This window comes from Paralichthys olivaceus, chromosome 18 (assembly GCF_024713975.1).
Source record: "Paralichthys olivaceus isolate ysfri-2021 chromosome 18, ASM2471397v2, whole genome shotgun sequence".
Taxonomy (NCBI): Eukaryota; Metazoa; Chordata; class Actinopteri; order Pleuronectiformes; family Paralichthyidae; genus Paralichthys; species Paralichthys olivaceus.
The window spans coordinates 3,615,966-3,631,510 of NC_091110.1; the positions used below are offsets into that span (position 1 = coordinate 3,615,966).

General features: G+C 42.7%; 2 protein-coding genes across 2 annotated transcripts; one reads left to right on the forward strand and one right to left on the reverse strand.

The window, feature by feature from the left end:
- ddx55 (DEAD (Asp-Glu-Ala-Asp) box polypeptide 55) lies at positions 1 to 6,766 on the forward strand. Its single transcript, XM_020082471.2, has 14 exons — positions 1 to 235; positions 324 to 374; positions 756 to 842; positions 1,022 to 1,113; positions 1,506 to 1,568; positions 2,229 to 2,378; positions 2,746 to 2,938; positions 3,026 to 3,108; positions 3,910 to 4,041; positions 4,138 to 4,230; positions 5,010 to 5,124; positions 5,559 to 5,727; positions 5,818 to 6,101; positions 6,203 to 6,766. The coding sequence occupies exons 1-14, from the start codon at positions 128 to 130 to the stop codon at positions 6,380 to 6,382; spliced, it is 1,800 nt and encodes a 599-aa protein (XP_019938030.1). The 5' UTR covers positions 1 to 127; the 3' UTR covers positions 6,383 to 6,766.
- eif2b1 (eukaryotic translation initiation factor 2B, subunit 1 alpha) lies at positions 6,460 to 12,584 on the reverse strand. The gene is made up of 9 exons (XM_020082472.2): positions 12,326 to 12,584; positions 11,625 to 11,726; positions 11,372 to 11,508; positions 10,601 to 10,717; positions 9,383 to 9,495; positions 9,229 to 9,297; positions 9,069 to 9,144; positions 7,995 to 8,120; positions 6,460 to 6,660 (listed from the first exon to the last, which is right to left on the reverse strand). The coding sequence occupies exons 1-9, from the start codon at positions 12,336 to 12,338 to the stop codon at positions 6,505 to 6,507; spliced, it is 909 nt and encodes a 302-aa protein (XP_019938031.2). The 5' UTR covers positions 12,339 to 12,584; the 3' UTR covers positions 6,460 to 6,504.
- Between the last annotated feature and the right edge of the window lie 2,961 nt (positions 12,585 to 15,545).

Consider the following 15,545-nt stretch of genomic DNA (forward strand, 5'->3'; position numbering starts at 1 on the left):
CCACCCGGCCTGTAAACATCGGCGCCCCCGGAACACGGAGCAGCGTGGAGCTCGGACCCTCGCAGCAGCGACACTCACGTTCATTTCCCCCGGTGGAAACCAGTGATCGCCGCTGGTTCGACTCACAATGGACAACACGACAGACGGAACATGGGACACGTTACCTGTTCCGCTCAACGAGGGAGTTCTACAAACTCTGGACGAGCTGAAGTTCACACACATGACACCTGTACAGGTAACAGCAGCCCCTTCCTCACACGTGACCCACACCAGCTCCTCTTCACAGCACCTTCATCATCATTGTTATTATTGTGTGTTTCCAGTCCGCGTGTATCCCGCTGTTCATGAGCAACAAGGATGTGGCCGCGGAGGCGGTAAGTACAAGTCCTCCACCTGCAACAAGTACTCGAGTATTGATCTGCGTTACTTTTACTTCACTAGTTCCATCTTGAGACTTTCAGTACTGATCAGATTCAGATTGATGATGCAGCAGCAAACAGACTATCCGGCTTTATTGTGTGTTTTCACTACTCTGGAGAATATAATCATTAAAAATATATTAGTGAGTCAAGATTCCAGTCTGAATTTGTGAATACCAATTTCACTGAAATATGAAAATGATAATCATTTGATTATTAGTTTGTGCTGGGGTCTGTACCATATGGGTTGTATGAATCATTTCAAGTGTTTCAGCTCGGCCACAGTCGAAGATGTTTGTGTTTCCTGTGCAGCTCACTAATGTCGTGTCATCGCAGGTGACTGGGAGTGGAAAGACGCTCGCTTTCGTCATCCCCATCATCGAGCTGCTCCTGAAGAGAGAAGAGAAGCTGAAGAAGATGCAGGTAACAGTGAGAGCATAAGGGCTGTTTTACATTTATACATTTACTCTCTACTTTTACATTCACTCTGGAGTTTTCATGTCTCCTGGACGCTACGCGCGTTGACAGGAGGAGGAGACAGAGGAGGAGGGGGGGTTGGACCTTACATGGAGATGCTGAGTTTGGATTTGTGTTTCCCGCAGGTTGGCGCCTTGGTGATCACTCCCACAAGAGAACTGGCCCTTCAGATCAGTGAAGTGATGCAGCAGTTTATTCAGAAGTTTCCACAGTTCACGTGAGTTCACAGTCACTGCAGAATGTGAATCACTGTATGAGGATATGAACTAGTGAACTAGAAAGAATTCATGATAATGAATCAGGAAAATAATCGGATAAAATTATAGTAGCAATGATTGTTATTTGTAGCCCTGGAAACAAATCTGAAGTATGTGTGTACTCTGTTACTTCTTCCTAATGTCTGAGGCCTTGGTCAAGGACAGCAGCACAAACCTTTGTGTATGTGTGTTTAACTTTGCCTCCACCAAGCATCATTACTTGAATCCTAAAAGCACCAGTACTACAGTGATAACCGTCCCAGAAGAACAGCGTCCTCATCAGTTCAACGACACTTGGTCTTTTTGGAGTTTTTAGTAACTAAGTGGTTTCATGTATGTCTGTGTTTTCCAGCCAGATTTTATTGATTGGTGGCAGTAACCCAATAGAGGACGTGGAGAAGATCAAGGATCGAGGGTATGTGATGTAATTTATCAGTGAACTGTTTTGTTATTTAGATCCTGTTGTCCAAATGTATATCTCATTCAAGCCTGATGGAATGACAAACATGTGTCTGACAGTAAGGACTGGACGGCAGCAATATCTTAAATACTGAGCCTCTTATTTTGGCTCCAGATAACAACACTTCTAACATTTCCCAGGGACGTTCTCCAACTGATAAATACATTCTTAGGAATTTTTCAGCAAATCCGTGAGCCGTTCTTGCCAATTACGTTTAAGAAATATTGCAAAACTGCAGCCTGTTTGATCAAACTCTGAGGTGGAGATGACAATTGAGGCTTTTATATGTTCCAGACTCTATTTGTGTAATTCCCTCCTCAGCAAATCGTCTCTGGATGTCCTCCAAATAGTCTAGAACGCGAGACGACCCACATCACACCACTCTAAACTCTTTACATTGGCTCCCCATTTAATTCCCTTTGATTCAAGCTTGCCTTTGTCTAAGAAAAGACAATGAATAACAATGAAACTTACTTGTAAGTAAGCATGTTAATGAACAATTCTGACAGATGGTTCTTAAAGAATCTTTTTCATTAATACACAGATGTCGTCATTAAGGCTCCAAAATCAAATCGGATGGTTCCAGAAACTAACATGACGACCCCTGTGTTTCAGAGCGAACATTGTGATCGCGACTCCCGGCCGTCTGGAGGATATGTTCAGGAGGAAAGAAGATGGTCTGGACTTTGGCGGCTCAGTGAAGAGTCTGGATGTGCTGGTTCTGGACGAGGCAGACAGGCTGCTGGAAATGGGCTTCCAGGCCAGGTAAGGGATAACAGGGAATATAAATGAGTTCTCTGTACGCAATCTTAAGCACTTACACTGTATTCTGTTCACATTGTATATATTATTTCTCATTGCATTGATATTGCATCTTTAATTATTATTACTTTTAATGATGCCTATCCCTGTTGTGGGACTAAAAATCCATTACTTTATCTGAATTAATGGAGTAAATTCAGCGTTACAACGCTGTGTAGAGGCATCTGGGATTTAAAATCCTGTGTTTGGGCTTGTTTTGTTCCAGAATGAATTTGGTGGCAGACAGACGCCTCCCTCTGAACCTCTAAAGTCCCTAAAACCCTCCCAGAGTGCAGTGTTTTTAATTCTCTCGTCCTGTCTGTGCTTCCAGTCTGAACACCATCTTGGGCCACCTGCCTAAGCAGAGGCGCACAGGCCTGTTTTCAGCCACTCAGACTCAGGAGCTGGAGAAGCTGGTGAGGGCCGGCCTCAGGAACCCCGTTCGCATCACCGTCAAAGAGAAAGGCGTGGCTGCGGCCGCTGCTTCCCAGAAGACCCCCGCCAGGCTCTCCAACTACTACACAGTGAGTGCGGTGCCCGCTTCACACCAATCAGCCCGAAATTCAAACACGGCAACGACGCAAAAAGTCACATCATGGTTTTCATGTCAGTTATGCAGATCTGAGGACAAGTTCAACAACCTGGTGGCTTTTCTGAGGCAACACAAGCACGAGAAGAATCTGGTCTTCTTCAGGTACGTTGAACTGGACAAACTGCACATTTGATTAAATCCTGTGTTCAGTGAAAGTTTCTCTGCCTGTCTGCACTTCCAAAACATTACACTTCTGTTCGCACACAGAATCCACTTCTTTTTTTTATTCTAGTAACATTTCAATGAGGTTATTTTAAACAAAACAATGTTGTCAAAATCGTGGACAGAAAGAGGAATTCAACGTTACTTTGTGCAACTTATCTATAAACAGAGACTTAGACCAAAAAAGAAAAATCTGTAACTGACAGAAGCTTGAAGATACAGACAGTATGGTCTGTTCTGCAGTAACGTTCAGTTTTATTTTTACCACAGCTCCGTCAAGACTAGAAAAATGAATGATACCAATAATTCATCTCTTAATTGATTCATTATTTTCTCAGTCAGTCTGTTAGTAAAATATCCAAATGCCTTTCACAATTTCTTTAATCACAAGCCGATGTCTTCGAATGTTATGATTAAACAGAGATGAGAAGTAAATTGTCACAATGAGAAAGTCTCAACAGAAAGAAAATGACTGTAGACTCAATAAATCAGTTAATTGTTACAGCTCTATAAAACATTAGTGCTGTAAAATCTAAAGCAGCTCACCACAGTTAATGGATAATTCAACAGCAGCCTGGCACAAATCTGACGGAGCAGCTCAAATGATTCGTTCCCCCTCAAACTGAAAACCTCCATCTTTAGTGTCTGGACCAACGGCATCACTTTAGCCCTGAGGTTTAAAAAACGTGTGGTCCAGGTTCTTTAGTCACCAACTCACACGGCCTGCCTCTCTCGTATCAGCACGTGTGCGGGCGTGGAGTATTATGGCCGAGTTCTGGAGGCGCTGATCAAGAAGGTCACCGTCTGCTGCATCCACGGCAAGATGAAGAGTAAACGCAACACGATCTTTGCAGACTTCCGGGCCCTGAAGAGGTGAGAATGTTTGCATGTGAAGGGTGCATTGATGCTGGTTGTATGGGATTTGACTTCCGAGCATTGCTTGAAATTTGTCCGTGTGTTATTATCCAGCGGGATCTTGGTGTGTACAGACGTCATGGCCAGAGGCATCGATATCCCCGATGTGAACTGGGTGCTGCAGTATGACCCCCCCAGCAGTGCCAGGTGAGTGAGCAAAACTAAGTCTGTGAAACCGGCATAGCTGGATCTGAAAGACCGAATCCATCACATTGACTATAATAAGTGGTTTGTAAATAAACTTACAATAAACAGTATTTATAATCCGTCTCTCTAAAACACCTACACCACGATGAATAGCTCTACTGTTTATCTAAGGCTGATACATTTTATTCCTCCGTGCTACAGAGCCACACTGTCTCACTGGGTCACATGTGCCCTCGTCACCGGGAAGAAACACTGCACTTTATTTCAGATCCCTGCACATCGCCCCGCTGCTGAAAATACTCACGAGAGCATCAAATGTGGATTCATCCGCTGCTGAAAATAGTCCCCATTAGTTGCAAATTGACCTACTTTTTGAATGACATAAAAACTGCAGTGAACAGTGCCATAGCTATTACACACATCTCCAGCCTAAACTCACTAGTTGACACGATGTGAACATGCTGCTCGAAGCCAGTTGCAGATCAATAAATTCATTAACTAGTGGACTATGACTGAGTTTGGTATCAGACACGATTCGCTCTGAAATATCGATGACTTTGAAAACCAGTGAATATCAGAACAGTCGGAGGTTGAGATTACATAGTATCACACTTTCAAAGTTACTGTGAGGATATAGAAAATCATCTTCAGATGCCAGTTTAAGTTTCCGAGTATAATAAAAATATAAAAATTGCATTATGTAGTTTGGCATCAATTATTTTATTAGAAACCTAATTTTAAACGATTGATTCATCATCTACATTTCTTGTCTGTCTCAGGGCCTTTGTCCATCGATGTGGACGTACAGCACGTATTGGTAACCAGGGCAACGCTCTGGTCTTTTTGCTGCCAATGGAGGAAACGTATGTGACCTTCTTGTCCCTCAACCAGCAAGTGAGTTCTTCTCAACCTTATTACTACTTAAATTTCCGCTGTCAAGCATCAGTTGATCGTATGGATTTTCATGTAAAAGTATGTAATGGGTATTGTTTGGACATTTATTGGACCTTTATGATGAAACTGACAGTAGTGAGATGATAAAGAGGGCTGAACCCCCTCGGCCAACACACACATCAATTTATATTTCTACCACATGAACCTCATTTACGACAATTCCCTCCATAGCTGCGTGTTTTTACTGGACATGTGCAGAATGAAACAGCTCTGATATCTGTTTCACAGGGTTTTAATAAGACACAGGAATTCCTTATGAGCTACTTATGATAATGACTCAGTGGAGAAAAGACTTTTCTACAACTCAGAAACGTTATCTTCCATCTTCACAGTCCAGGCCTCATAAATAAAACCTCTTCTGTCATTTTCCTCAGTGCCCGCTCCAGATCATGCCCCCTATACGAGATGTTGTGGATGTGCTGCCCAAAGTCAAGGCCATGTCTCTGGCAGACCGCGCCATGTTTGACAGAGGCATGAGGGCCTTCGTCTCGTACATCCAGGCCTACGCCAAACACGAGTGTAGTCTCATCTTCAGAATCAAAGGTGAAATAAGAAGCGTGACATCTTACGATTCAATTTGTTGTGCATCAAGTCCAAATATATAATTCTTTGGTGTTTCCTTCCTTTGTCTAGATTTGGACTTTGCTTCCTTAGCTCGTGGCTTTGCCCTCCTTCGCCTGCCGAAGATGCCTGAACTAAGAGGAAAAACGTTCCCTGATTTCATTGAGACGACAGTGGACACAGAAACCATCCGCTACAAGGACAAGCAGAGACAGAAGCTGAGACAGAAGATGCTGAAAGAGAGAGCTGAGAATCCACCTCCCAAAAGGATTTTCGTCAAGAACAACTCCTGGTCCAAACAGAAGACCAAGAAGGAACGCAAGAAAAAGTGGTCGGCCAAGAGGAAGCGCAATGAGGTATTTCCATTCAGTGACCATCAAATGAATATATATATATATAAGTGCCAGTGGACTCTGGAGTATTTATTTCCCTCCTCTTATATTTTCTGTGTCTGCAGGAGTCTGAGGTGGACAATGAAGAAATGAAGGAGCTTTTAGATGACACTCGCCTCCTCAAGAAACTGAAGAGAGGGAAAATCAGCGAGGAGGACTTTGAGAAACAGATAACAAGCAAACCAAAGTCAAAACACAAAACAGAGGGACCACCACTCGACGGCTCAGAGGCGAAGGACGTTTGACAAAACTCTTGAAGTCAACTTGGCCCACGTCAGAAACAAAGTGAAAATCAAATTAGAGCAACACCTCTGACACATGCTTACCTTTTGATAAAAGGTTTTTATTTGAGACTTTTGAGGCTTGGTCATAAATAAAGCTTGATGAGTTCGTCGCTGACGGCAGACGGGGTGAGGACGCCCAGGTCAGTGAAGAGGAGGGTGATGAGGGAGGGAGGCGTGTAATCGATGATCGGATGCTCCTCTGACAGGTTCTGCCCTGTCTTCAGGGTATCTGCTTTGTACTGTGGAGGGACAGAGAAGACATGTAAAGATACAACAGTTGTATGTAAAGGTTTGGACAAAGGATATTTTGCTGTAAAGTGGAAATACAAACATCTAACCCCTGCAGCAGTGAGCCTCTTTTCTAATGTGGAAGCACTCTCACTTTTATTTCATTAACAATCAAACTGTTGAAGGTATGTGTGGAGAAAACTAAAGCATTTGATAACAGTTGAGTTGATCATGGAATGGGGATGCTGTAAAGCACAGCACAAGAGGTCAATGATCCAACACAGAATTCACCAAGAACTATCTCACAGGAAGACAAGCTGAAGTTTCTGATCGTCCCCCTCTGCATTTCCACTTAAATTCTTTTCACTCACCCAAAAAACAAAACAAATCACTATGCGCATAGAGCAGAAATACAGAAGGTGCTCAGAAACGTGTCATTAAAAATAATAAAAGAAAGATTTAATTGCATAAGCAGTGCAGTACCTTTGCAATAATGCTACATCATGATTCATTGCTGTACTTAATATTCCTTGAAAATTTCAGGATGGCATCATGATCATGGAAAATTGGCCACTTTCGCTGGCGTCAGAACGAATCAAACAGGGAATTAGAATTAAATGCCACAAAGAGCCTTAACGACGTACCTTCAATGAGCAGTCAGCTATTTGGCCAACAGGCAGCTTTTGTGGAAAGCACTGGTTATTTTTCGTTTCCTGGCAGAGCTGTCATTACTCTTCTCTGCTGGTTGGCTATTGCAATTGGCTAATCATTAGGCAGGTGACATCACCAACCATCCCCCCTTTCAACAGATGGAGATATTGAAGTCTGACTGCAAATTGAGGGAGACGAGTAAACATTGAATAGTGGAGCGAACAGGTTGCATTAATTGAGTATAGTGATTGAGTTGTTGCAAAATCCTCTAGAAATGAATGGTAGATGATTTAATAAAGAAATGAACTCCTTCCCTGTGATTCAGTGAGAGGTGCAGAGGAGCTTTAACAAGGAGATGTGTTCCTCTCAGTTCAGAGCGGTGTTTCTAACATTTGACAGACGCATATGATCTAAATAAATAAAAGACGACAAATATCCCCGAGTAAAGAAGCGCTGTCATACACGTAGAAGCCACACACAAAGATGTCAAGAGTTTGTGACGTGACATTATATCTCTGCCTGCTGCACCACTCCTCACATGAATCCTGCGGATTATCTGTTACGAGCACACCTGAGCAGAGAATCTTGTGCTGTGTCGAGCGTGTGAGAAAGGACAACTGCAGAGAAAGTCCAGGAGATCCTCTGCAGGACATGTCTGAAAAGAGCTAATGTGTCATCGTACATGATATGATACCTTAAATTTATCTGGCACATCCTGTTGGTTGAGCGGATAGAGCCGGACGAACTTGAAACTCTCTGCCACAACGTAGAAGGGCTTGTTGTGGGCTTTGGAGCACACTGCCGTCTGATACGTGCCGATCTGCAGAAACAGAGGTGAGGAGTTTAGACCTGAGACTGTCTCACGGAGTGAGGTCAGTAGGTGAGCCTGACATCTTTGGGCTGTACTCATTGTTTTCTGTCTTCATAAACAGTTAGCTCACCATTACGTGGAGAAGCTCACCAAGGAATCACAAGTATTCGGCTCAACGATGCTAGTTAACCCAGTCAGCCTGACGAAGGAAACTTTAACACCTACTTTTTTTGGTCGGGACCTTCTGTGTCCCTCTCACTGGTGCAGGACAAAAGTTTTGTACCTTTTTTGTAATGACTATTTTTGATATATTTAGAATGGTTGCCTTATGATTTCCTTGGTTTGTTTGTTTTCTTTCGTCAGATTTGCACTAAACTTTAAAGATATTGAATGCACCGAGGGAACTATGGATTATATAATACAGTTTAGTCCGAGCTAAAATAACTGACATGAAAGATGCTCTGGACCAACAGTCTAAAAATGTTTGTCAGAACAAAAGAGGTGTTCTCAGTCTGAATCAAACTGAACCATCATTTGATTCGTTTTCAGTGTAAAAACACTTTTTTTGGAAAGTTCTGACTTTTCGAACAATTGAAGACGAGACAGAATTAAACTAAAGCGGCTCACCGCTGCAGTCTGAGGACGGTCATTTAGCACATTCAAGCTAGTGTTGATTTCTGGGCCTGAAGTAGTTGATGATCTCAGAATTATATTACCCTGGCAACGAAATCATTTTCGCTATTCAAACAAAAAAACTACTACCTGACGAATTGACAACACAAACCAATGTCAGGTACAGGTAGACGCACGTTGGTGGTGACAGGATCTTGTCATAAATTTCATTATCTAACCAGATCAAATGTTTACAATATAATAAAGACATGAACCTTGGTGTGAAAATGCCCTAAGATGGACTCACTTTGTGATACAGACCCCTGACTATTTCCTGAAACACACCTTGTTGATGATTCCTCCGCTCTCAACAACTCCCTCTGCACCAACAATAACTAGATCCACCTTCTCCAGGACATACCTGTGACAAATAACAGAAACACACTCAATTAATGCAACTGAGTTCATCTTGACAAAGTACGACACTGATGATAAATCTATTTACCCGACGGCTGCATCCAGGACCACTGTTACTGGAACATTGAGTTTTCTCAGGGCTTCGGCCATCTGTCGCCTGAATAGAGAAAGAAACAGATTCAATGGGCGTTTGTCCCGTCGGTATAAAACTGGGACACAGTTTACTGACAGTATTCACTCACCCAGCTGAGTCAGGCTGCGATTCGGTCACATAGACAGAGAAACGTTTCTTCTCAGCTGCAGCCTTTTCCAGCACCCTGAGGACGACTCTGGAGTAGGAGTGAGTCAGGATTTTCTGGTAGAGAAATATTTGGAAGACAAAGGGGGGAAAAAAAAATCAGCACATTGTCTGAATACTGTGTGTGTTCTGTCTGCTTATATCTAAGCTGTGCCCTCTTAAATCCTAGGCCAACTTACAATGTGGTGTATGTTTCAAGAAATTAACAAACTCTTAAAAGCTATAAATGCAACTCACTGGTGTCTTCAAAGCATCAGTCAGTCACGTCTTTCCTACACATATTAACTCTGAGTGCACAAGATAAATATCTTGTTCCCACTAGATAATAACTTGTGCGCACAAGATAAAAAAATATCATCTTCTGGGACTTGAGGGGCTCCGTACTTAAAGGATCTCTCCAAAGCTTTTGTTTTACTTGATGAGAACATTTAATAAGTTGCTTTCAGACAGTTAGAATTATTCTGTTTACATTCGATTGTTTGAAACCTCAAATGGTTGATAAGGTGTCCCACAAGGATCACGATTAGGTCCCCTGCCATGTAGACGTTGGAGGGAACCTCTTCTACACCATCAAGCAACGCAACCATGATGATGATCTATGACTCTGTATTTATATATATATTTAATTCCCTTTATTATTTTCCCCCTTTCAGCTTGTTCAAAACTTGGTGGCTTGACTTAAAAAAAATCCAAAATACAAGACCACATCACTCCCCTCCTTATTGCAATGTCTAACCATAAAATCTAATTGACTAAAATCTGAATTACAGGTTTATTTGCACCCTACAAGCCCAGCCCCCCGTCAGTGCTCCCACAGCCAGTCTTGCTTCAAAAGAAACTGGACCTTACCCATCTGAACCCTGCAGCTGTGGAACCAGACGAAACTGCTTTTGAATCACTCCTCAAACACTACAGGAAGGTTTCTTTTCTTCTAATAATCTCATTGTTTATCTGGATTCTATCCCTTTATCACTTTAGTTACCTGTTTGCATTTGTCAGTGTTTTATCAGGTCCTATGATCAATGTTTTTGAATCCATACAATACAGCATTACAAATTGTTAGGCTTTTATTTAGACAGCAAACTGTCCAACAACAACAGCTTGTTTCTTCAGAAACAACAACAATAATAATAATAATAATAATGATAAATACTGTACTTACAGCACCGTCTTTGATGAAGGTGTGACAGAGCTTTGCGACCTTGGCCCTGGACATTGCAATCTTCTCTAGAAATAGTTCTCCCCTCTCTTCCATCACCTTCTTACAACGAGACAGATCCTGACAGACAGAGAGACAAAAGAATGATGATTCAAATGTAACTGTTACTGTACATTTTATATCCTACACTTTGGTCTACATGTTGCTTGAAATCCAGCTGTACACTATCCGGTAGGCCACAGAATTTAAGCCGCTGCACACTAGACCAGGGAATTTTTCCAAGTTTTCGCTTCCGACACGGACACATCCAACTGATCAGAAAGTGTGCTGTTGACGACGTTTAGAAACAATCGTAGAAGTAGTAGTCGTAGTAGAAGAACAACTTCCTCCTCTATCTAGTCTGATATTTAATACGTTTATTTATCAATTTATTCAACATTTGTCTTTGGCCACTGCTCCCATTGATTTGTCTCTAAAAGGATAGGATGGAGCTGAACTGAAGCCAGATCAACTGATAGGCCAACCAACTCCTGAATGAACCAAATGCAAACAGCTCGGTGACAAACAATAAAATCTAATGTAACACTTAACATCCTAAACTATGTCCTGAAGAGACAGTGGTACAGTCAAAGCTCCTGAACCAAGCAGTAAAACTCATCAACATCACGCCTTAAAATTAAGGCAAAGATTAATTTTAAGATAATGAATCTAAAAACAATGATGACCTGACGTGAGTACTGTTTTGTGAACCTGTCCTTTAGGCAGGTAACTCACCTGGTGCTCGAGCGATGTGAGGCTAATGAAGCGCAGGAAGAGCTCCCCTCCTGAGGACACGGCCACCGAGGAGTCCACTCGTGTCAGGCAGTCTGTGGCCCACGTCAGGCTCTCCCTCAGGCCCAGGATGGTTTCACCTGAAGGGGCAGAGAGAGCTTGTCGAACTTGGCTGAGCACAGTGTGCAGCGGCTGTTCCACTGAACAGTACATGAGGTGGCGTGTGTAAGGATACAGTCGCCGGGAGTGAACGTACCTTTGTCTCGCTTGAGGAATTCCAGCAGAGTGCGGATAGCGGCCACAGCTGAGGCCATGTCCGGGTCTTTCCTCATCTGAGTCCTGAAATACTCCACCAGCTCTGACCAGGGGGAAAGTGAGACACAGTCAGTGAGACAGCACCACAATCTGACTACATCAGCTAATAAGTCAACACATCGAACGGCTAGATCACTACAACACTAATGTTGGGATGACTGTATTCCATAGTCAACTAATAAATCGTGATTTATTTATGCTGCATAATTACGATTATTGTGTCTGACAAGTGCAGCCCAGTCTTCTGCAGCACACATGTAGTGTGATTATGATCCAGACTCATGGATAAAACAACAGTAATCCCTCTCTCACAGCTTAAACACACAATCAGAGTTCAGTAATAACATTTCTGAGGATGTATTCAAACTTCAGACTATTACAACAACAGGTATCTACCAAGAGAACAGCTCATCTTACCCGGACTGTTTCCTGTTTGGCTCCTGATGCTACTTATTCTGAAAGAATGGCTCCAGTGGCCCCTGAGAGGCCCTGGTGGTGTTTTAAATGTAACCCTAACTCTTCTGAAGGGCCCCTCTCATGCTGATATGTACTTTCACTGCCCCCATCACTGCTCATCAGCTGGTTCACAGCTGCTCCCGGAGGAGGAGAGTGCTGCTGAGGCAGAGGTGTGAACTGACTTACCCTCTTCATCCATCGTCAGTCTGACAGGTGCAGCTCTCAGGGTAGAAACAAACCACGGTGGATCAGGCTCTGGAGGTTTTATCGCTAGTTTCAGTCAGTCTGAAGTTTGTTATATCACTTCCTGTCGAGCAGCTTCAGTCCCAGTGAGCAGAGGAGAAGCGGCAGAGTCAGAACGTGACGCTTCAGCTGTGGTCAGGCTGAGAGGAGCTGGGTTTAGCTCCTGTGGCGGTGCTGCGGTGACGCGTCGCGGAGAGATGACGTAGGACGTGGCGGTGCCTTCGGGTGCTGCTGGAAAAGTGGAGCTCGATTTGACTTTTGGAGGATGTGGTGAAAATGATGGAAAGATGTAAAGTGAGAAAAACAAAGTGTGGTTGTAGTTTGGATCACATTGGGTTTTTTTATTTCACATGTGCACCGTGCAATGAGTAGGGAAAGATACCTAGTCCATGCATTTAGCCTTCTACATATCAGTAAATAGCTCTTTAAACCAACTGTCTGATGTGAAATAATTAATAATTTGATATTGATGTAAAAAAAGAATAGTAGAAAGTCTTGATACTTAGATTTTGCTTTGAAAATGACTCACAAAAGTTAAGAGTACTTTAAATATTAAAATGAGTTTTACTTCATTCAAAGTTCCCCACACTTGTAAAAGTCAGCGCTATTTTTTTGCTGTTTTTGTAATTAGATTTTCATTCATCTATATAATCATTTTGTTTTATTAAAATGACCTCATAAGCTCAATCAGTTCAATTCTGAACCTAAACAATAATTGGGAACAATTCAGAATGATTGCTGCAGTTTGTTTTTTTTATTTATATTTGTTTATTCTCCAACCTCATTGTGACGAACTGCAGTTTTAATTTACACCATTACAAGGTAAAACAGTCATTTTAACTTTATATGAACTTGACTAAGATTCATTCAATTCGTTTTTTCCAAACTGTGAAATGTAAATCATTAATTATAAGGAGGAAGCATTAGAGTTTGTGACAGTTAAACCAACTATAATGTACTGTATATACCTCAGTGTCATACCATTGCATGGAATTTAGTTTTCACATTTTTTTATGTGCAGTTTTTGCCATATTGCTGGATAATAGTTCAAGGTGTCAGCGTTAATCCACTGGGACCACAAACATTCACAGAAAAATCATAACTGGAGTCTGACCATTAGATTTCCTGACACATATTTCGTCTTACACCAAAGTAGTGATCATGGAGTGACTTGGACCTCATGGTGGCATGAGACAAAAAGGTCAGAGGGCCAAAAAATAATAAGCAAAAACATCCTTAATCCAACAGTTTCACATTGTAGCTGATAAAACATGACAATACAGATGAAGATGTTTTGGAAAATTGGTTGTATGTATGAGCCTTTAACATTTGGGGAAATGTGCTCACTTGTTGCTTCTGAAGGCCAGACCGGATTTACATTATTTCACGTACACGCAGAACAGAGACAACACCAGACTAGGTATATAAGTTTATTATACACCCATCTGAAACCAATGCAGCTGCTGGACTGTGTCGTGTTGCCCAAAGAGGTGTGACTTGTTGTTTAGCCTGTAACCTCACTGATTTGAATAAACAAATTAACAGGAGCACCTGTTAATATAATGTGGTTTAACAAAATCATACTTCAAAATAATTCCACAGTTGAATAGACCCTGTGTTAACCCACAAACAATTTACCTCAAATTATAACCCTCTGTATTAGATGGATTTAATGCAGGTCTGTTGTATTAGTCTGCAATTTAGACTTAAAACATGGTGGAAAAGAGTTTGGGGTCAGATATGAATGTTGGTGGCTTAATTATTTGTTGTTAATTTGTTGAGAACAAAATGATGCAACGGTCTGTGGCAACAAAAATCCATTTGAGGGCTGGATTCAAAACCCCGTGGAAAATCAAAGTGAAAAACAGAAATCACAGGCTGATCCACTCAGAACAACTTCTGGGCATTTCTTCTGATGAGCTGGAGGATGGTGTACGGAGGACCTTCTCTCAGACCTGGATCAGAGCATCAGTGAGCTCCTGGACAGTCTGTGGGGGTACTTAGCGGCGTCGGATGCACCGATACATAACATCCCATAGGTGCTTAAGTGGATCCATCATCATCCAGGGACTGTGTACACTATCATTGTCCTGCATCAGGAGGAACCCAGGGTCTGTGCAACCCTCCAAAGATATGCCTCCCCAGACCATCACTGACCCACTGGAGCTGCTGGATGATGTAACAGGCAGAATAATGTTCACCACAGTGTCTCCAGACTCTTTCACACCTGTCACATGTGCTCAGTGTGAACCAGCTCTCATGGGAAGAGAACTGGGCGCTGGTGGCAGATCTGCCAATTGTGGTGTTCTCTGGTGAATGCTAATCCAGCTGCACGGAGCTGCCTCATGGAGTCTGTTTCTGACAGTTTGGTCAGGAACGTGCACACCTGTAGCCTGCTGGAGTTCACTTTGTAGAGCTCCGGCAGTGCGCCTCCTGTTCCTCCTCGCACAAAGGAGCAGACACCTTCTACAGCCCTGTCCAGCTCTCCTCGTGTAACTGCCAGTCTCCTGGTATCTCCTCCATGCTGGGAGACGTATGGATGTCTCATCCTGGAGGAGCTGGACTACCTGATTTGGTTGCAGGTGCCACCTCATGCTACCAGCAGTGACAAGGACACGAGCAGAAGTAGAGAAGAGTCAGTCAGGAGGGATGAGAGGAACTGTCAGTGGCCACCACATGTAAAACCATTCTCTTTTTGTGACTCGTCCTGCTTTTGCCTCCATTGCACTTGTTGACACTATCATTTGCCTCAAAGCATCTGAAACCGATTCAAAATCTTGAAGCTTCCTGAACCAGATTGATAAACCTCAAGTTTAACTGGGTCACACTGTGGCGATCAAGAGTTCCCCTCTTTTTTTTCCCAGCAATGTGCAGAACATATAAAGAGACAATACGTCACATACAGGAAAATATCTTATCTTATCTCTATCAATCTATGTGGTGCAGTTCTACTGTGAACAACTTTGTCAGTCTGGTACTTTACTTTCCACCAGGTTCTTTGTTCTCCTCCTTCTCTCTCTCTCTTTCACAGCAGGAGACACATCTCTCTCTCTCTGTCTCTCCCTTTCTTATTCTCTCTCTTTCTCTCTCTCCTTCTCTCTTTGTGTGTCTTTCTCTCATTCTCTCTCTCCCTAGTGCAGCTGCAGCCGTGCTCCCCCCCCCC